Source organism: Necator americanus, chromosome V, assembly GCF_031761385.1.
Source record: "Necator americanus strain Aroian chromosome V, whole genome shotgun sequence".
In the NCBI taxonomy this organism is placed as follows: Eukaryota; Metazoa; Nematoda; class Chromadorea; order Rhabditida; family Ancylostomatidae; genus Necator; species Necator americanus.
In genome coordinates, this window is record NC_087375.1 from 26,011,664 (window position 1) to 26,033,834 (window position 22,171).

Here is a 22,171-nt window from a genome sequence, read left to right on the forward strand (position 1 = left end):
CAAACACTGATCCCTCTAATAGGGATGCGAATGTTTGACGATTTAAATTCTTTTATTAACATTATTCTTTATTCTTCAAAGGGGGGGGGGGGAGTATAGTGCAGTTAGTGGTCCGACTGTAACTGCACTGCAACTGCGTTAATGACTGGTGATAGCAAAGGTCGACAGTTGGATACTGTCTCGGTGCCAACGAAGCCTTTCGTCGCTCCAGGGTCGGTAAATTGGCACTTAACTTGTCTAGGAGGATAAAAACATGGTCTTGAAGCATCGATTAGTCCGTATAGATCATTGTATGTATAAGATAGACAAGCAATTCTAACACCATGTAGAAAGCCTAGAGCATTTCTGAGCATGGTTTAAAAGTTCCTTGCGGTCTCTCCCATAAGGGATCCATCATGCAGGTGCATCCCAAAATAAGAAGAATAGAGCCTAAATCGTCGAGCTTATCCCAGTAGCCGCGGTAATATTACTGCGAGTAAATTGTTACTGCAATAAATAGTAATGCCCACATATAATTCCGATCAAAACCCTGATACAAATGTTTATGATACAGTGTCACTTTGTTAGCCACCACTCACTTCTTTACACACTCACGCGATACTCTCCTCTACTATTTTTGAATTTTTGGTTCCTATCCAAAACGCATCCTATGTTTTGAAAGCCACAATTTCATGTTGTAATGATAGTAACAGCTATGCTTAAAATAACGATTTCATAACGACACTGTCTGCGATTAACTCTGGGAGGATTTACGGTGTTCAAAATTTGTTATATTACGTTGATGTTCGTATTCGAACACAAACTTAGCTGGTCTTGCCCATGTTCGACTGTCTTTGAATCTTGGCATGTTGAAACGTAGTTTTTTTAATTGATTTTCTTGAGCCGTAGCCAAAAATGGTATTGATCTTATTAAACAACAGCTAACGTTTTGGCGTTATCGCTTTCGTCAGAGCCTGAAAAAAGTCAGGGCCATTAGTGATTTATCCTTTAAAGCGCCTCATCACCATACAGAAAGGTAAACTCAAACCTAAAGAAAATCAATACCAATCTTGGTTACAGCTCAACAAAATCAACTAAAAACTTAGCTGGTCTGTTCTGCCAACGTATTCCATCCTTAATACTTAGCATCACCCAGGCGGAACGAATGCTAATCGGATTCGATGAAACATGTGGATGCATCGGCCTTCAGCTGAATCTCCAAAAAATGATGTTCATGCGCAACGGATGGGTCTCGGATGCTCCATTCACGCTCAACGGAACGAACATATCCGAATGCACCAGCTGCGTTTGTCTGGGTCGGGAACTGAACATGATGAACGACCTGACCCTGAGCTGGGCAGGAGGAGGCGAGCGGCCTGGGGAGCGCACAAGAGCATCGAGGATGTAGTGAAGAAGACCAGGAACACTCGGCTCCGTGCTCACTCCTTCAACACCACTGTACTTCCTACTTTGACCTATGCTTCGCAAACGTGGGCATTTCGCAAACAGGAAGAAAACGCGGTGAGCGTCATTGAACGCGCAATTGAGAGAGTGATGCTAGGAGTATCCTGTTTCACGCAAGTGAGGGACGGGATTCGAAGTTCTCTCCTACGTCGGCGGTCGAAGATTAGAGACGCCGCCACGTTTGCCAAGGAAGATAAAATAAGGTGGGCCGGACACGTGATACGCTTCAACGACAACCGTTGGACCAGAGCCGTGAGCGACTACAGGAAGACCGCCGACACGATGGTCAGATTTTTTCACAAAGTCCTTCAAAGAAAATTATGATGCTCTTCATTTCCCACGCCAAAGGAGGAACCACTAGGCTACTCCGGTACGCGATCGGGACAAATGGAAGAATTACTGGCGCCCGCTCGACCAGTTCGAAGAAAAGCGGGAGTCAAGGTGATCAAGGTGATTCCGTCCTTGGCTAAATATCCTTCCTGGCAGGATGTTGAGTAAACTAAGCCAGGGATGACGTAGTCATATCCATTGCATACTAAGCAGTTACGAAGAAGCAATATTGCACTCTATTGCCAATTAACCGTTCCTTGAGATTTGTGATTGGTACTTTCACACACAACTGTCCCTACATCTTAGAAAATTCACCTTGCGTAGCTCCCATGTTTCGTCACACCAGCATAATCTGATGCGGAAGGCCACCAGAAATTGATTTTCTCTCAAATTATTTACTGTTCAAGGTGCACAGCAGAACCTAGTCACCACGATTTGTTAGTAATGTAAGGTCAGGTTAAAACTACTTGAAGTCTCATGCAGATGCGTAAATCTGTGCACTCGAATTGGCCCGGTGGAGCTAGTGGTTGGGACCACCACGAACTGCAGTGATGAGTGGTGCTAACAAAGGTCCCCTCGATCCCCACGTTCCACCGCACCATTTCGAGCGCAGTCATTTACGTAACTACGCCGCGCTTCAAGTCATTCTCACCCCACTACAGATCTTGAAATTTGCGATCTGTTGTGACAGATTCACCACATTGTTACGCTCCGCTGCATCCACCATTAGACTACAGATTGCACCAATTTTTTTTTACATAATTTCATCTTAGACATAACAGAAGTTGAATCTTAATTTGAATGAATTACAATAAATTGGGTTTGATTGAATCTGAAGAGATCAGACCCCCTTTAAGCGATCGCGCACTGACTATCCATTGCCCTTCCGTTCATAACTGCAAAAGTATAGTAGTCCTAAAAGGACATGAAGCACGGTGCAATTGCGTACGTGGCTTCTCTTGAGGCGGTGCGGTGGAGCACAGCGGTTAGGAGCGTAATGGAATCTTTGCTGGCATCACCCCATCGCTACAGTTTGCGATGGTCCCACCTCTGTTCCAATTGCTGCCGCCGCCGCGCCGTTTCGAACGCGTACGCAAATGCATTGTGCTTCGTGTCGTTTTGACCTGGCTATAAGGAACTTTTTGTGAAGGCATAAAAGTGACACCAGAAGTCCAGGAGCGCAACAGATCCTATTCTCTCTTTCTGTTTGCTTTTCACATTAGATGACGTGAGGTTAAGTTTAAGTGAATCGAAAAGAGCAGAAAAAAAACGTAATTAAAACGTAGTCGAATTTTAAATAACTTTTTCGAATATTTTCTGACGTTTTTTTCTAACAAACCATTTAGGTTTTGTTTTCAAATAAAAAATAAAACTGCAACGCCACGCTAAGTGTTGCGTCGGTTTCACTGTATGTGATTTAGCAGAACTCCTAAAGCGCAGCACAAATAGAATTGTCACGTTGGATTTTGGTGGTCGTAGGCAACCACGTTCTCCCCATAAGAGAACAAAATAAAAAGAAAGTATAACATCTGAAGTAGAAAATATGACACTTCTGGTTCTGTACAGTTCTGTGTTCCAACGGACTCCTTGAATTTGTGATCCATTGTACTTCAAAACAAAAAACGTGAAAATTTTCGCTTCAATGACACACGTGCTTTCAACTTATCACAGAGTGTACTTTTGGAAGTCCTTTACTTTGCTTTTTTCTCCTTTTAATTCCGCTATCTGTGCATATTCTTTCTTAAGAACATTTTCAAAGGGAGAGTGAAAGCAGCAAACCCGTTATCGGTGACCATCGAAGATTATCCTTGTCTGATAAAAATGATTCATTACTGTGACAGCTTTCATTAGAGTCACCACACCCTAGCTGTCAGCACTCCAAGTCAGTTTTATTTCCAGGTTATATTTGATTCTTTCACTACATGAATCAATAAACAGAAATTATTGGTTCACCACGATCAGTTGGCAAAACCCATTGGTTTAATCATTTATTCATCGTCAATCATTCATCATAATCTTTCCACGTAATAAAGAAATCAGTTTTATTGTTGTGAGTCACGCAAAACATCCATTAAAGTTGGAGCAGTCATTTCTTTTTCGCTGCGATAGATTTTAGAACGCAACAGGTTTGTGAAGTTACTGCTTATCCATGAAAATTCGGAAGCATCCCCTATTGCCATTCTGCGTAAATGATCTGAATCTCGATAAATTTGAAGCTTTCGCTGAAAAATGATGGTATCAGTTTCGCTTATGCAAATTATGGAAACTTGCAAATTTCTGCAATAGATCAATAAAATATCCGAAATCTATCTGAAAAGAATCTGGTTGGTTGTTGAAACTTTTAACATATTCTATGAAAGAACGTTTGGTGCACGATGCAACAAAATGTTTAATTTTCATGACCACTTCAGAACACAGAAACCCTAATTAGATTCATAAGATTTTCAAGCATCAGAACTTCATCTCTTGGCATTGGACTAAAAAGGAAAGTATTTTACATGGATGCAGGAACTCCTAATAATTTTCAGCTATGCGTTCTGATCAACAGATTGGTACAACTTTCTTATTAATAACTTTTAGAGTTGTTATTTTATGTATGCCCCAACATCTAAAAAATCACAATCGACAGCACGCATGACAAATTCTTCAATACGCAGCGCAGAGCTTCAATCTTGATGAAAGTCCCTTCTTTTATCCAACTCAATGTCAGGGCTTCAATCCCGTCCGGGCACTTTCATGTTTCAGCCACGAAATTGGTGAAAAACGGAATAGTTTGTCCAGAAAACAAGTGCGCAGAGAGCTAAGCAGAAGTGTTTCTTATTGCTTCTGTACATCTCTCCTTTCCGAGCATATGTATGTATGTAAATGTAACTGTTACGCATCACTAGTCCATTAGACACACTAGACATTACATTCTATATATTTGCGTAGGTGTATTAGGTATATTACTGGTATTTTTTAAGTATATTTCAGCGTACACGCGAAGAATGCGTGTAGCACTTCTTTTAACTTTTATTGTGAGCTACTCATTTGCGCGGGTTTTTCAAATTCCGCTAGTACATGATGTGGCTGAAATGACAAGGACGATTTGGAAGGGAACACAAGCAGCACAGCTCAGCGGGATGAAAGTCAGACAAAAGGAAGAAATGGGAAACTTCGCCGAGGAAAAATCGTATCCTCAAAATGTAAGTCATCGAAATTTTTCATTTACATGCTGTGCTGAGCACGAAATTCGTTGATCCAAAAAGTAACCACAGCCAAATTATATACCAAACCATTTCCCGGCTTTGGTCTGCTTCTTAATTATTTTAGACTCTGACTCACAGATAATGCGAAAGCTATTAAGAAGATTATTTTGAGTTTTCTTCAGCACCCTACTTTTCTCATCTTCCTGGCTTTTTTCTAAAAACTACACTCTAAAGGAATGTTCGAAAAAATAAAGTTTTCTTATTCTTTGTTTTCTTCTTTGTTCGATTCATCTTAGAATAGAAGCAAAATCCTCTGAAGATGAACATATGTTAACATGTTATGCTCTTGCGCGGTAATTTTATGAGAGATGACTTGTAAAAGACTACAAAAATGAGGATAAAAACCTCTGGGAACAAATGGATGTGTTCCAGAATCTTTTCCAGCTGATAATTCGGCAAATGAAATAAAGCGTCTTTGTAACAATAGGTGTTCAAGTGCTCTATTATCAATAATAAGTTATGTGTTTCGGTCCTGGCAGGTCGCAGAAGCTGAGAACAAATTCTTGAGGGTCCAATTCTTATCAGTATATTCTCCAGCAATAGCGCAGACAGTATTCAACTTGTAAGAAGTTGTACTTAAGCATGTGAAATGTGTGAATGAATCAGAAGATTTTATGAACAAACACAAACAGAGAGGGGCATTTACAGTGATTGTTGAGGTTTAACTACATGGAACACGTGCAGATGCAAATTTGGACGTGGAAGCGTTTCGTATTTGGCTCGGAAGCAATTCCACAATTTTATTTTTTATTTTTATTTTAACAATTTTACTTACATCAAAAGAGAGTGTGAAAGTAGAAGAAAAAAATCAAAAACAGCCAATCTTACATGAATAACAGCAGTTTGCGCCAGTATTTCTCATACATTTCGAAGTTATGGTAAAAGAATGCAGAATTCAAGTAGGCTGTGCGCAAGAATATTGCAGATGGCTCAGAATCAGTGGTAATGGCCCAACATTATTTTCTTCTAAAATCCAATATATCATCAATCCAAAATATTGAAACAATATATATATATTGTTGTTTTTTTCAATTTTTTTTCCTTTAATCTGGCATCAATCGCTGACAGATTACGTTTTCCACAGTAATGCAATGTTCAAGGTGAAGACACACCTCGGCGTAGGATGGATTGGTGAGATCAGGATCGGCACTCCACCGCAGACATTCAACGTATGTTCATCAATGGATGCTTTAAAAGAGAACATAAGTAAGATCAAAACATAAATTTGTGTTCTCAGGTATTATTTGACACTGCAACAGCAGAGTTCTGGGTACCCGATTACACATGTGCAGAATCCAAAAATCCAACATGTGAACTTGCCGTCTGCGACACTGGAAGTAAGTGCAACTATTTCTCAGACCTCAGTTAAAATTCTAGAGTCATAACGTTAGACGAAGAAAGTGAATTCTGAGGCGAGTAAGTCTAGAATATTGAAGACTCTCGGAATTATGCATTAGATATTCACTGAGATTTTTTTAGTGAATTTTAGCACAATTGCTTTTTCAACCAACGAGTTCCAAACAAGATTTCTAATGCTAAATAATTCCGCGAAGTTGAGAGGTCCAAAATGGTCTCCCATAAGCTTCCCCGGGCCATGGACGTTAAGAGCTTAGTTTTCGAATATATTGTGTTGTAAAGTATTTTTCAAAGTAAATTTTAATCTTATACGTTTCTCGGGGAAGACTTCTTTAATTTTAGCTAAAGTATGTGTGTGTCCTAGCTCTGTGTATCATTGTCATTATACCGATGATTAATTTATTTCCGGTAGCATAAAAAATCAGAATGAGAAACTCGGTGAACGAAGTGATGGCAAACCTGTTTTCTATTTGTGATATCTCCCCACTTTAAATGTCGCACTTTGGAAAATAATCCTGTCAGTTGGGCAAAATCTGATGTGTATCGAGATGTATTCTCAACTGCAGTTCCTCCACTTTTCCCCAGTGCGATCTTTCATATTCGATAATGTATCATCTCTGAGCTCGTAGAACATCCATCTGTTCAACTTTTAGTTTCTATCACCCAACTATATTGGGACTATGAGCTCAGATATCCAAAAATCGAAGCTATTTGTGTGTTCTACACGCACTTTGAAAAGCTTGGTTTCCACTGAAGTCCTCAACTATAACCGACATCTGATCGGATATTTCCTGAGGCCCATTTCAGAAATTAAGGTTTCCACTCCCGAATTGAACCTTTTCTTACTACTAATAGTAGACTGTTTTCGTCAACATTTGTAGCCGAATCTTCGCCAATACATCGACCCCTCTTCGTTGCTGAGTTTTGCGGAGCTCACATGCCACCCGAACTACCATTTCAAGCGGTAAAAAAATCCGCCCTCCACATAAAACAAAGATGACGATGAAAAACTTCTTACTTGAACGGATATGCTACTTTTCCCGTCGAATTCTTGCCACCTCGTCTGGTCTTTCTTCGACTCCATCCTCTGAGCCAAAAACCCATTAACATCATCGACTGCTACTCACCAACATCAACAGCTGATGAATCCGAATTAGACACGTTATAAGGAAATGGGGGATGTGCTCTGCAACAAGAATCCAACAAATTCGTTGTCGGAGACTACAGTACAAAACTGGGAAAGGAAATAGAAGAGGAATACAGAATCAGAGGATTTGGATTGAGCGATCGGAATGAAAACGGTAGTGGTATCGCCGGATTGTTGTTCAACGCTCACCTCGTTCCCGAGAATTCTCTCTTCAGGAAGAGAGATCATCGTCGGTGTACACTGGAATCGCCTGATGGCACGACTTTTACGGACATCGACCACATACTTATCAACTGGGAGCGTTTTCCACTTAAGGTATCGGCAACGCCATCCTTTTGTGGTGGTTCTGATCACCGCTTATTTCGATCGAAAATACGACATAGTCACACGACGGAGAAGAACACCTGCTATTGGCAACGAAGGAGGAAAGAAGTCGTATACCACAACTCATACTCTAGAACTCCTTGTTCCACGGTGACTGGCACGAGGAGGACCTAAACGTGGATTACTACCTGCTGCTCAAAGGAGTGCGAGCCCGTGCAGGAGCCGCGCATAACCAAGACAGTATTCGCACCTCTTCCTTTCGTGAGGTATAGATTACTACGGAAAGTTTCTACTCGAACCTTCTCCGTTTCGTCTCCTGCGTCAACCACGACCACTTCCGCTGGTGAAGTTCCGCCATGGATTCTCCCTTCGGAAGTACGAGTCGCTACCAAGAGCAGGAAACCTTTTACAACCCGGACTCGATTATGTATCAGCATTTTCTTAGGGCTGGTGGCCACTCGCTTCAAGTAATTTTAGCGATGCACATGACGTTCTATCTTCAGAAAGAAAGGAACCTAGACTAGTGGAAGATATCACGAACCTTTCTTATCCATAAAAATGATGACCGAGAGGATCTTCGAAACTAACGTCCGATATGCTTGCTGAGCGAGTAATACACAGTGTTCACCAAGATCATGCACATATTCAGGCCACAGGATAAGGCCCAACCTCAAGAACAACCTAGATTCCGTCACGGGTTTACCTGCATAGACCAGATCCAGACTTAAGAGTCATGGATGTTTCCCGGGAATTCTTCCTTCCCCTTGTCCCAACCTTCGTAGGCATTGATAGAGCCCTCGACAGCGTAGAAACGAATACAATACTGTCAGCGCTGATCGATCAAGGTGTAGACGCCTCGTATGTAAAGACAATAGCCAATTGCTCCGATCGATGCACGACTAGGATACAGCTTTCCACCGCCCTCTCACCATACCCACTGGAGAGGGGGTACGACAAAGCGATACTATATCGCAGAAGCTGTTCACGGCTGCACTGCAATGGATAATGAAATCACTTTCCTTGGAATAAAGAGGCATACGTGTTGATGAAAGATTTCTCTCGAACCTTCGTTTTGCGGACGATATTGTCCTCTTTCCAAGAGCAGAGACGATTCTCAAGGAATTCAAAACAAGGAAGAGAATAGGATTGCAAATAAACCGAAGGAAGATACAGTTCATGAAGTCTGCTGCAAGGACGAGACAACTTGAAGGCTCGTGGAAGCTTCATCATACATCTACTTTGGACTTTCTTTGAATATCGAGAAAGACTTGAAGGAAGAACTGAATACAAGTATGAGAGCAGCGTGGGCAGCATTCAGGCCCGTCACGGAAGCTACAGACCAACAACGGACCAAGAGCCTCGTGCTCATCTGTTCGACTCGACAGTTCGTCTAGTGCTCTGTTAACCGGCAAAGACGTGGGCAGACACCGGTGCCACGTTTAGGAAGCCACTAACCACCCACAGAGCCCTTGATAGACGTTTTTTGAAGTTAAGTCGGTGCACAACACCTAATCTGTCTTCGCAGCTTCGACTTGGAAGCAGTGTCCCTTGTTCGCGACCTAGCGAAATACATATCGAAAGCTTAAAAAAATCGACAACGGATGGACTAGTAGAACGCTAGAATGAATCCTAAAAGAGTCCGCTAAGCGCCCTCAAAGGAGACTTTCAACAAAATGGGGTGATGTATTCACTGCACGGATGCTCAGCTAGATACAGCTTAAGAACTTCGCCAGCATCACTCGCGAAACTTGAGAATATTTTGGATGACAATGGTGAGATAATGAAACGACAAGAAAAGAGTGTGAGGCCCACACGTCCAGTAAAGACGGGCCATCTTAGTTTCTACGCAAGCATCTGTTAAATGTGATAAAAATGTTGAAAAGCTTTTGGTTCTTTTTAATAGGATTAAATTCTGACCAGGCTTCAAGGTCATGTTTATCAAACAGTTTTCGGAAACATACTGTTGCTTTCAGAAGACATTAGTCGTGTAGATTTTATTCTGTTCTTCAATAATGATTTATTTTTTGCTTGCTTTGGACATAGAGATAATTGAAGTTTTTCAGTGATGGATAGACTTTGTTTTTCTAGAAGCGTGCAGCATTTTTTGTCCTGACATGACGTGCTGTGAGGAGAATCCAATGCCAAGAAAGTTGAATCCTTGCAGAGGAAAACGATATTTCAATCAGAGGCAATCAGATTCGTATGTGGTAATGGATAAACAGTTTAACCGAGTAAGTGAAACGACTTATTTTAGAAAATTCGTATCTCACCTGCAAATTGGTGGCAGCACTTACACTATTTGTTCTTATTTGTCGTGCTAGTTCTCCTGACGAAAGTACCAGAAAATCACTACTGTTGCTACATGTTTCTCTCCTGTTCTCAGTTTCTCTATCTTCACTTCCCTTCGACTGTAATAAAATTTAGAAATTATACTGCAAAACTCTCATAACACATATAGTTTATTTTTGTCACTGAAATAAGATCTTGCTGTTTACGTCAAAAAGAAAAAAACAACGTTCTGATGACGTTAAATGCACTTTGAATTCATTTTCTCTATAAAAGCCCCATCTAGAAAACCCTCAAAATACAACCAGAATGAGAGTTATTCTTAACATTTACTCCGCTGAGCTTTCACCTACATACGTATAATAGTTAATTCTAAAAGATCGCTTTAGCTCTGAGATTTGACTGCAATTCTGAAAAAAAAAAAAACCCAGCAGATTGTTCTGGAAAAAACCTATGATTTTTTTGGCTAAATTCAGATTGTAGCGATCTAATTGAGCTTGGAATTTGAATGTAATATTCTGTTTCTTTTTCAGTCAGGTGAAAACGCAATCCTTGGTTTCATCGGACAAGACACTGTTCAACTGGGCGAGAAAGGACCAGATAGCCTGGTCATCCCAGCTGCTACGTTTGGTCAGGTTAAGGAACTCGGTGTGAACTATGCTTGGGTGAGAAGCACTTACTTCTATAGAGAAAAACGTCGCTAGTCGGCGTACGGAAATCTGTCAGTTTTTAATGTAGTTTGGTTGTTGACTCCTCTTTAGGAACAATAACGGAAAATCACTAACGTGTACGTTTCTAGACTCCTTTTGATGGCGTTCTCGGCTTGGGATTTTCGACACTGTCAAAAGAGAATTTTGTGTCTGCATTTGAACAAGCCTACAAGCGTGAAATAGTGGATCCCGTGTTCACATTATTCTTAAAGCAAAACAGCGAAGGTAAATAATCTTGTATAGAATCACCACCGAAAGTGTTCAATTGTTACGTTTTCTGTTGCTCTCATACGCTGCGTCAGACACGCTCCCTCTTTCCTTTCTTCCTCGATCGTACTCACTTCACACGATTAGCGGGAACTATAACTAAATAGAACGTTGTCCACGCAGTAACTCAATTTTATTATTTTTTAAGCAATTTTCTATTATTTTAAATAAAAATAGCGTCCATGGTCAGGCGAGTACGCAAGGAGGCAATAAATTGCAATACAATATCTCAGGTGGAGTGATTACATTTGGAGGACCAGACAAGCAGCATTGCGGAGATCTCCTTGAATACGAGAAGTTAGTAGACGGTCCAGCTGGTTGGCAGTTCAAGGTCAAATTTACCTATCGTTCTTCATATATCTTATCGTAATGTCATTCTTCCCGTCATATGACCCAAAAATTAATGAAATGCATCACCATTGTGCATAAGAATAAAATAGGTAGAAAAAATTCATTATGCTATCTAGTCCTAGTTGGTAACTATCCACTTTAAGATTAATCATACTTCCGTAATTATAACTAAAACAGCAGATGAAGGTAGAGTTTTAAAAATTGTTTCGATTAAAATTTGATCATATTTGGCTTTCCGAACCTTTACCACTTCCCGTAACTTAAGTAAAAATTTAGTGACTTGCGCATTAAAATTACGAATGTTCTAGATTAAAGATTCTATGTAGGTCACAGTCTTCTATAAAGAGTTCTATTAAGAGCTCGATTGGACGTTGAGCGGTTAGCCAGGATGGAAGCACTGGATCCTACTCCGAACAACCGATTTCCATTACCCCATCATTATCACTACCCTGTACTACATAGGCTGCATACTAATACACTGCAGAATGTGGCGTCGCTCACCGAAAACCGAAATCACCTAAACTGGCGATTCAGTTCAAAGGCAGCGTGTCACGAAATTGATATAGTTGGGAAACCTGTGCGAAAATGTAGACTTGGAGATGTGGATTACGACTATGAGTGTGGCTCAGCTCGAATCCCCCGGATGGTTTTAAGAAACGCGTGAGGGTTTTTAGTACGTACTACGGAAGAATGCGCCCCATTGTGCATGTCCTTCTCAGCAACTTATTCTTTAGTTGCTCGTACTAGTAATCTATAAACTAAACTCTATGTTCTCCCACAGCTTTTCCACCTACGTCAAGGTCGGTATACGCTGCCTCTGAAGGTGATAGACACTGGTCAAGATAGGTACTGATGAGACATGGAAAATGTTCTTTAAAAAAGGCGCCATCTGAGGCAATAATCGGACAGAAATGGCAGAATAACGACCAAAATGGTTGTATAGCTCTGAGATCGCCTGGAGTTTACTTTTATGTAGCGTTTCAAAAAGAGTGCGTCGCAAAATAAATAAATAGATTGTTTTGGGAATGACGTACGCGATTTCCATCATTATCATCATTATATCTTTCATATTGAAAAAATACAGATGTGTAGATGAGCAATCCTGCGATAAGCGAATCTGCTTAGATGGAAGGAGGGAACGAAAAAGTGGTTAATTCCAATCTCTCGGACGTAGCCATAATATGGTACAGCTCGTTTTGAAAGACCAGCTCGAAGACGGTTTTGTGCAAGGATCCCATGGAACAACTCTCAATTAGAGTTCCGTAGATGCAGTTCCAAAATCGATAACTCTCGCCTCGTGATTCACTTGTTAAAGGCATCACCCCACGAATCTGAGGTGGTGCAGATTTCAGATGGAGTATTCTTATAAGGGATAGATTATGGAGAGGAGAGTGATTCCGTCCATTTATTCCTAATTGCCGTAAAAAACGGCCCAAAGATGCCGCGCAGCACAAGGCTGGCGCGCTCCAGTCGAACTGCCTGTACAAAAAAGTGCGCCAGAATGCCCGAAACCGTATCTTCCGGGCTGTTTTTTACGGCAATTAGGAAGAAATGGACGGAATCATTCTCCTCCACATAATCTACTATGCCGCATACGAATACTTCACCTGAAATCCGTACCACCTCAGATTCGTGCAGTGATGCCTTTAAAGGAAGGAGTTCTTACAGTTACGGTAGCTACTGTAAAAATAGCTGTGTGAATATCCCTCGTGAACTGCTCATAATTTTGAATTTTGGTTTAAAGCCATCACCCCCCAAATGTGGGATGGTATGGATTCCCGGTGGCTAAATACTATACTGGGTCGTAGATTGCAGAAACGGGTGAGATAACTCTTATTTCTTCCTAATTGCCATAAGAAACGGCCCGGAAGATCCGGCGCATGAACAAGGGCTCAAAGAGAACATCTAGCGTTCGGGGTGTTTTCTACAACGAGTTCTATTGGAGCGCGCCACCCTTGTGCACGAGTCGCATCTTCTGGGACGTTTTTACGACAATTAGGAAGAAATATGAGTTATTCCATCCGTTTCCGCAAGATAGTATATAATCCCCTCCACAACGATTAACCGCCTCATAGTGGCGTGGAGGTGACTCTGGGAGCCGCACTGCGATGCACATCGTAGGTTTCTCCTCCGAAGCGCTCAAATCTCAGGTTGTTCAGGACGTCACTGATTCTGGATCAAGGCGACACAGACACGACTCGTCATAAAGACTGATTCAGACTGTGTACTTACAATGCGAGAACAGTGTCTACAGATGCTGACTTGCATGCCCTCCTCAGAGCTGCAGAGCGTATCAAATTTCGCGTTATTGCTCTGCAGGAGAACAAGCGCAGAAGGAGCGGCGTACGACAGATGAATGACGGTACACTCTGGAGAGAAGGTTTCGTCGCAAAATGTAGGCGGTGCTGGTTTTGCTGTGCACCCATCTGTCGTCTTGTCGATTCTCACGAGATCCTGTCACCTCTTCTGGCCATTCCTCGCCCTCTGCGCCAAAAACCCATCAGTATCATCAACTGCTACTCACCAACATCAACAGCAATGAATCCGAATTGGACGCGTTTTATGAGGAGCTGGAGGAAGTGATCCGTAACGAGGAGTCTTTCTACAAATTCGTTGTCGGAGACTACAGCGCAAAACTGGGAAATGATATAGAAGAGGAATACAGGATCGGAAGGTTTGGACTGGGAAACCGGAATGAAAATAGCAATCGTCTCGCCGGGCTGTTGTTCGTCGCTCGCCTCTTTCAAGGGAAATCTCTTTTCATGAAGAAAGATCATCGTCGGTGTACATGGGAACGATTACATGGATTCGCGCGAAAATACGACTTAGCCACGCGATGGAAAAGAACATCTGCTATCGGCAACCAAGGAGAAGAGAAGTCGTCTACAATGATTGTGCTCTCGAGGTCTCCTTGTCCTAAGGTGACTGGCACATCGAGGAGGACCCAAGCGTGGACTACAAGATGCTGCTCAGAGGATTACGAGCTTGTGCTGAGCGTACCTCGTAGCCGCGCACGACAAACTTGGATCGGATTTTGAAGACCACCAAGGAGTTGTTGGAAAGAAGAAGGACTTTGAGGCTTGATCCAAATGCATCGCAAATTGAGCGGTTAATAGCAAACACTAGCTGCAGAAAAGAGTTGCAGGAGCATCTCTCGAAATACAGGCAGAAGAAGATTCTGGAAGCAGCACAAAGAAGAACGAGTCTAAAGAAGTGCCGCGGGGATTTCCGCGAATATAATATTCCGCTAACAGCCTTGTTGAACAAAGACGGGACTCGCACGTCTTCTTGTTGTGAGATGGAAATCATTACGGAGAGGTTCAACTCGAACCTTTTCCGTTCATCAACTCCTGTGTCAAGCCTGATCGTCCCCACTGATGAAGCTCCACCACGGATTCTCCCTTCGGAAGTACGAGTCGTTATCAAGAGCATGAAACCTGGCACAGCTCCCGGACCTGATTACATATCAGCAGACTTTCTCCGGCCTGGTGACCATCCACTTCATGTAATCTTTTCAGCGCATATGACATCCTACCTTCAGAAGGAAAGGTTACCAGACCAGTGGAAGACCTCGCGAACCGTTCTCATTCATAAAAAATTTGATCGAGAGGACCTTCGGAACTACCGTCCGATATGCTTGCTTAGCGTGTTATACAAAGTATTCATCAAGATCATCCTCACGCGCATATCCAGAACGCTGGACGAAGCCCAGCTTCAAGACACGCTGGGAATTCCTTCAGGAGTTCAGTTGCTTGAACCACATCCAGACCGTGTAATAGAAGTTTGCCGGAAGTACCGCCTGCCTTTGTTCTAACTTTCGTGGACTATGAGAAAGCCTTTGACAGCGTAGAAACGAATGCAATACTATCAGCGCTGGTCGATCAGGGTGTGGACGCGTCGTATACGAGGACATTAGCCAATTGCTACGATCGATGCACCACTAAGATTCAGCTTTTCCACCACCCCCTCATCATACCCATTGGAATTGGAAAGGGAGTACGACAAGGCGATACTATATCGCCGAAGCTGTTCACGGCTGCACTGCAATGGATAATGAAATCACTTTCCTTGGAATAAAAGGGCATACGTGTTGATGAAAGATTTCTCTCGAACCTTCGTTTTGCGAACGACATCTTGTCTTTTCGAGCAGTACCAATGAAGCAGAAACGATGCTCAACGAATTGAACGAAGCAGAGAAGAAAATAGGAGTACGAATAAACAGAAAGAAGACATAGTTCATGAAGAACGCCTACTGCGAGAACGGAGAAGTACAACTTGAAGGCACCCAAATCGTGGAAATTTCGTCATACGTATACCTCGGACGTTCTATGAACATGGAAAACGAATTAAAGGAAGAACTGAATAGAAGAATGAGAGCAGCATGAGCAGCATTCGCACCCGTCAGGGAAGCTACGGACCGTCCGAGATCTTCGTACCCACTGTTCGACTCGACAGTTCTTCCAGCGCTCTGTTACGCATTGGAGACGTGGACAGACACTACCGCCACGTCTAGGAAGCTACTTACTACCCACAGAGCCCTTGAGAGATGTCTTCTGAAGTTTAACCGGCGCACACAACACCCAGACGGTCTTCGCAGCTCCGACTTAAGAGGAATGTCCCGTCTTCGCGATCCAGCGGAATATATGTATATGGAAAGCAAAACATAGATGGGCAGGTCACATCATGAGAAGAATCGACGATAGATGGACTAATAGAACGCCAGAGTGGATCCGAAGAGATGCTAAACGCCCTCGAGGGAGACCGCCAACGAGGTGGGGTGACGTGTTCTCTACACGGATGGACCAGGTGAGAGCTCAGTTGGACACGGCTCAATGGCCTCGTCAACGTCACCCACGAAACTTGAGAGCATTTTGGATGACAATGGCGAGGGAGCGAGTGGAAGAGATGCTGGGGCCCGCACTTCCAGTGAAGGCAGTCCATCTAAGTATCTAAGTAAGTGTATAATCCAGTAATAGCACGGAATTTACCCATCCAGACCACTCCAGACTCGTGGGGTGATGCCTTTAAGTAGTCACGCCTTCATTACTACACTAAAATTGATAAGAGTGAGAAGAATAAAAAGCATCCATTAATTAAAATTAAATTGAATGATGAAAAAGGATAATCTATTCACTACCACTTCACACATACTTTTTTTTAGGAGATAGAGATAAAGCGGTGGACTCTGAGAAAAATATTTAGAATTAAAAGTAAAAGGATAAAGTTTCTGGCGTTAATCAATCCGCTTGGGATGCGCCCCCACGTTCACTTCAATTCAGAATCGTTTGAGGTTTACGAACGTGTATCTGGCCTATACAATGACTTGCAGTGGCTAGCCGATGTGTCACGTTAGTGTTTATATCCTCCCAGACAAGTCTGGTACTAATTTATCGACCCCGGAGGGATGAAACGCTTCGTGAGCACTAGGGGGAATTCGAACCTCCGACCGATTGTGCAGTAAGCGGAACCTCTAACCGCTACACTACACCCGCCCCGTATTAAGAATTAGTCACAAATAATGAAATGGATTTACACATTGTTGCTCTGTCTAAGTCATCTTTCTCCTTCATTTTGTTCATTCATTTTGTTTTATATTCTTACACATCCCACTTGTATTTTCACTTTCCTTCAGATGAAAACATTTGTCGGCCCCGGCATCCAATCTAGAAATGGATGGGAAATTGCAGTCGAAAACAACAATCCCTCTATCGGCATGCCGGATTTTTTTAGACGCCTCATCGCTAGAGAAACAGCTGCTAAGGTAACGCTTAGAAAAAAATTAGTTCTTGCTTCAATACTTTTTCACACTCTTTGTTTCTTCGCATAAGCAGCTATTCGAAAACCAAACGCTGGACCACAAGAAAACACAGCGTACTTACAAGAACACATCTTTAATGTGCTTGCTGTTCCATAATCAGATGTACAACACGACCCTTTGAGACGTTGGAGGCACTTCAGGATGGGTCAGCGACAATAATGAATCCAAAATTCCCATCGAGAAATACGATATAAAGCAAGTTGGATTTTAGATTAAAAATTGGACGTTATGATACATTTAAGTTGTGCTCGCAGCTATAAAGGCAAGTACGAATACGGGGAAAATGAACACACATTTTTGAAATGAGTTTATGAGGTACATTTGAGTTCGGATTTCGTAGGAGTAAGTATTAAGATAGAAATATTTTCCACTACCACTTCACTTATCACTGAATTGCTAAATTTGGTCATTTGGGGTTTAATGTTCCTGAGAAGCCTGTCGACAGATGCACAGTAGGTGATGTGCTAAACTAAGCTATTATTGACCACAATGATAAAGACAACGCTTTACTCATTCGTATTCACCTTTTCTTTTTTAAATCTACCGAGGTTCTTAAGGTAAGGTTCCCAGTCGGGTCAAAATGAATCGCGAGGAGGTTGCATAAGCGGCTCGGAGCGGTGCGGTAGAGCATAGCGGTTACGATTGACGGGACCTTAGCTGGTACCAATCATAGGTTCAAATTAGAAAATCCTCACTACTACGCTTCACCGCATCGCTTCAAGTGCAACCGTACTTCATATCGTTTTGACGCGGCTACGCCTTCATAGGCAGCTATTCCAGTTCAGTAGTATGTATTTTGTTTTATTTTTTGTTTTTTAAAGGCATATTTATTCTAGAAATTCTGGAATATTTTACAAAAGGCTAAATTCTCCGGACGAATATTCTTTCTTATGTGGTTTTATTTGCAGCACGATGAAGAAGAAGATGTTTATTATGTCGACTGCAATACGAAATTTACATTTGAGTTCGGCATTGGAAACCACAACTACACCGTCGACTCAAAAAACCTCATTAGAGAAGTCGAAGATGGCGAATGTATTTTAAGTATATATGCACAGGCGAAAACTGTTTTTGGACCTGAATTTATCCTAGGAAGTCCCTTCATTAGGCAGTTCTGTAACATATTCGATATGAAAAAACGACAAATTGGCTTTGCCCCTTCACTAAACAAGTAGATTTATTTTGTTGATGTTCTTACTATTGACAAATCTGGGTTGCAATCGTACGAATGAAAGAAATACTAAAAAGTATCCTCCACCAAAAGAATGCTCTATCAGTTCAGTACCTATGCCTTCTTCCTCACTTTGCATTCATAGTGAATTTTCTAAACTGCACCCTTAAAAAAAAGTGCAAGATTTACACAACAAGAACGAACAAACAGGTGAGTAATGATGGCTTTCTATAAGAAGAAGGAAATAGATGGAAACGTAGAAAAGAATAAAGGATAAACTGTCCAACGTTAATCAATCCGCTTGGGATGCGTCCCACGTTCACTTCAATTCAGAATCGTGTGAGGTTTACGAACGTGTAAGTGGCCTATACAATGAATTACGGGGCCTAGCAGATGTGTCAAATCAATGTTTTATCCTCCCAGACAAGTCTGGTACCAATTCATCTACCCCAGACGGATGAAAGGCTTGGTAGCACAAGGGCGGACTGAACCTCCGATCTATCGTCCAGGAAGCGGAACCTTTAACCGCTACACTACACCCGCTCCAACGTAGAAACGAGGAAAGAGATTGAGAAGAGTAGGAATCGATATCAAACGTTTGCAAAAATAGAATTTTACATCAGCATGACGCCGAAAATCGTCTTTGCTTATGCCAACCAATGAGGATAAATGGCAAAGAGAGATTGAATGGACGGGACATCAATTGTTAGATCGCATTCTCTGGTTGTCGGTCTTCGGTAGAGGTAAATTGGAAACTTCCTCGGAATTGCCGCTTCGATGGTACAGGTAAAGAACAATGGAGTGTTAGACCATTCTATGTTAGCATGAAATAATCAATGCAAATAAACAGCAATGCTCAGAGAATTGACAACAGCACTATTCATTAGATGTATGCATTACCGAATACTCCGCAATGTACCACTCAGCAGTTTTTACAATTTCATTGAGCCTGTGGTCTCCAACTACTTCAAACGGATGGCTTTCAATCGTAATTTTGAAGCTGATAGTGTTTACCTTTTCACTAAGAACTGAGTTCGTAAGCAAGGTAATGATAGTGGCGATATATGTACCACCAACACTGGTGTCCAAAACTTGAGTACGGATGGGTAAAGTGATATGAATTATTAAAGTAAGTAAGTAGTAAGAAGTTGTATAAACAACTCGGTGGAAATGAATGAAAGTGTGGGACGATGTTACGAGGGGTTTTCCAGTTGTGCACGGAATGCTGGACGTCAGATGGCGTGAGGTCAGTGTGACTGTACCGCGACTATACACAATAGCGTCCTACCTCAACAACTCCTTAGAAACCTTGTGGCCAGCGTGGGAGCAAACTCCAGAGTATGCTTTGCCGTGCGTGGTGATCGGACACCACGGCCCATTAAGAACTATGTCCCGCTTTTTGTAATCTCTAGACGACCACCATAAACTACGGTGACTTCAGCGTGATTACTGTCTTGGAATAAAAGGGTCATTCGTGTTTGGCTCAATGCGTATTTCTTTCAGCTGCTTTCTGTATATATACGATAACGTAGTAGTTCCTCCGACCTATGATTCATCGAGCTGTCCTGCTTGGCAGTCACGAATGCGGAAATTACTTTCGTCTTTAATTGTTACACACCAGTGTGATTGTGTCCGCTATCTCTTTTATTTTATTGGTATTGTCCTATATCGAAAATCCAGACGTCGAAAACAGCAAACTTGTAATAGTCGCTCTTCACCAACAAGATTTATGACTTACTTCCTCAAACCTATCAACGGTGCTCATTCCGGCATTCGGATTCTCCTCTCACTCAGGTTGAATCTTGACAGGAGTATTTGATGGGATCCCATCAATGACTATTAGCCCGTATTAATTACGGGCGGTGTAGCGTGGTCGGTAAGAGGTTCCGCTGGTCGATCGAAGGTTCGAGTCCTAGTGCCAACCAAACCTTTAATCCCTCTGGGTTAATAAATTGGTACCAGACTTGTCTGAGGGGATGAAACATTGATTCGATAATGCTGCCGCAGGTAATTTTACGAGCCAGTTGCGCGTTCATGAGCCTCGGATGAATCTGAATTGAAGTGAACGCGGTAGCAAATTCTAAGGTTTCACCCGTAATTCAATAATTCGCAAAAAGCTCCATCGCATCATCCTTCGCTGGGACTGCGGCCTTTATCTGATGGGCCTTTGAGTGAGATGACGAGACCGCAGAGGTTCCTATGGTGACAGAAGATTCTGTCTCAAAAATGACAGAAACACCTTCATTGATCTTGTTATCAACTACTGATTAATTTCCTATCACTAATAGGCTCACGAGAACACTAAGGATTGCGAGGGACTAGCAAACGTGAAAGGAAACATGACTAATATTAGTTAATAATAGATTTGCATGGGTGTAAGGCAAGATCTCAGTAATAAACCTACAATGAATGAAAGAAATGAAAGAAGTAGTTTTCCAAATTTCACGATACGTGCCTGAGGGGAACTTTTATTTCCAAATCTTACAATTTCACGATATTCCATTGCAGAAGTATGGGTACGTTCCAAAAGTAATGAGACTGATTTTTTTAAAGTTTCCCCAGTGTACCTAAGCGTGTTCTTAGGGGGAGAGTGTGGCAGAAGACTTATGAATAGAATGGCAGTTGACATTGTAGCTCTCTACATAGATCTGAGAGGGTCTGGATCGCACGCGCCGAAGGCTGTTTTTGCATCGTGTCACGATTTAAAATGGAAGGAAGTTTGGAACAACTTTATGGTAGCAAATTTTGCGTTAAATTCGACAAATTCGCTAAGGAGACATTCAGAATTATGACCTACGCTTACTGGGATGATACTCTGTCCCGTACTCAAAGTTTTAGGTGTCACAAATAAAAAAATGAGAACCATGCTTTTTGTCGCTTTTCCTCGAAGGGAAAACTCTGTTCACAAAAAGTTTGAACAAAGAGCGTCAGTGTTATTTTCTATGTTGTTACAGATGTTACATATTCCTTGCAAAGAAAAGTGAGTTCGTTTCTCAGATTTAAACGACTATAACACGAGCCTCAGAAGACATTCCGGAGGACTTCGAAGAGTACTCCGAACAGTGGCAGAACTAACGGAAACGGTGCATCGATATGCAACGAGCCTACTTTGAAGACTATTAACAATATTCGCGAAAATGTTCAATAATCCGATTTCTGCCAAACGAATCTCACTAGGTTTCGGGCATTCTTTGCATAAGACTGTTCAACTCTCGGTAGATTTAGAAAGGTCATAAAAAACCATCTTGGAAACGGTCATTTCTTCTTTTGCGGACAGATAAGAACCTATGTCGGGTGTTGTATAAGGCAAGGAATGAGTGGAAGAAACACGTATCGAGTTTTTGAAGAAAGCTTGACTTGAGACTAAAGTAACAAAAAAAAACGAAAAAAAGCTTCGATAAGTCGTTGTTGTTGTGAAAGAATGTTTGGTATCGATGGGCTGATATTATCACGTGTAGCTCTTGCATTGTTATAAGCAGCTTATCGCTATTGACAGCTCTACAGTATCAGCTACAGCAGAAAACTCATTGAAAAAATAAAAAAGATAGTGACAAAACGATAGTTTTCTCCTAGTCAGACCGAGGCCATACAAAATTTTTCACCGATAACAAAATCCGGTAACTATGTTTTTCGCTACTCTTAGAAAATATTTGTCAACCTGAAGCTTACACTTGTGCAAAACCTGTGGGACAGCACAGCACCTAATCAATGAAGATGAAC

General features: G+C 41.9%; 1 protein-coding gene across 2 annotated transcripts; it reads left to right on the forward strand.

Annotated features, from left to right (window-relative positions):
• Positions 1-1,173: 1,173 nt before the first annotated feature.
• Positions 1,174-21,564, forward strand: RB195_015237 (uncharacterized protein; the record flags this gene model as incomplete). 2 transcript variants are annotated; one of them, XM_064205850.1, is made up of 13 exons in its annotated part: positions 1,174-1,728; positions 1,792-1,893; positions 3,625-3,655; positions 4,747-4,958; positions 6,122-6,190; positions 6,259-6,358; positions 9,937-10,079; positions 10,668-10,799; positions 10,934-11,069; positions 11,345-11,442; positions 17,095-17,223; positions 18,189-18,324; positions 21,449-21,564. In XM_064205850.1, the coding sequence occupies 13 exons, from the start codon at positions 1,174-1,176 to the stop codon at positions 21,562-21,564; spliced, it is 1,959 nt and encodes a 652-aa protein (XP_064061730.1). The 2 variants fall into 2 exon arrangements, with proteins under 2 accessions (XP_064061730.1, XP_064061731.1); XM_064205849.1 differs by lacking the exons at positions 1,174-1,728; positions 1,792-1,893; positions 3,625-3,655; positions 21,449-21,564 and having other exon boundaries at positions 4,761-4,958; positions 18,189-18,455.
• Between the last annotated feature and the right edge of the window lie 607 nt (positions 21,565-22,171).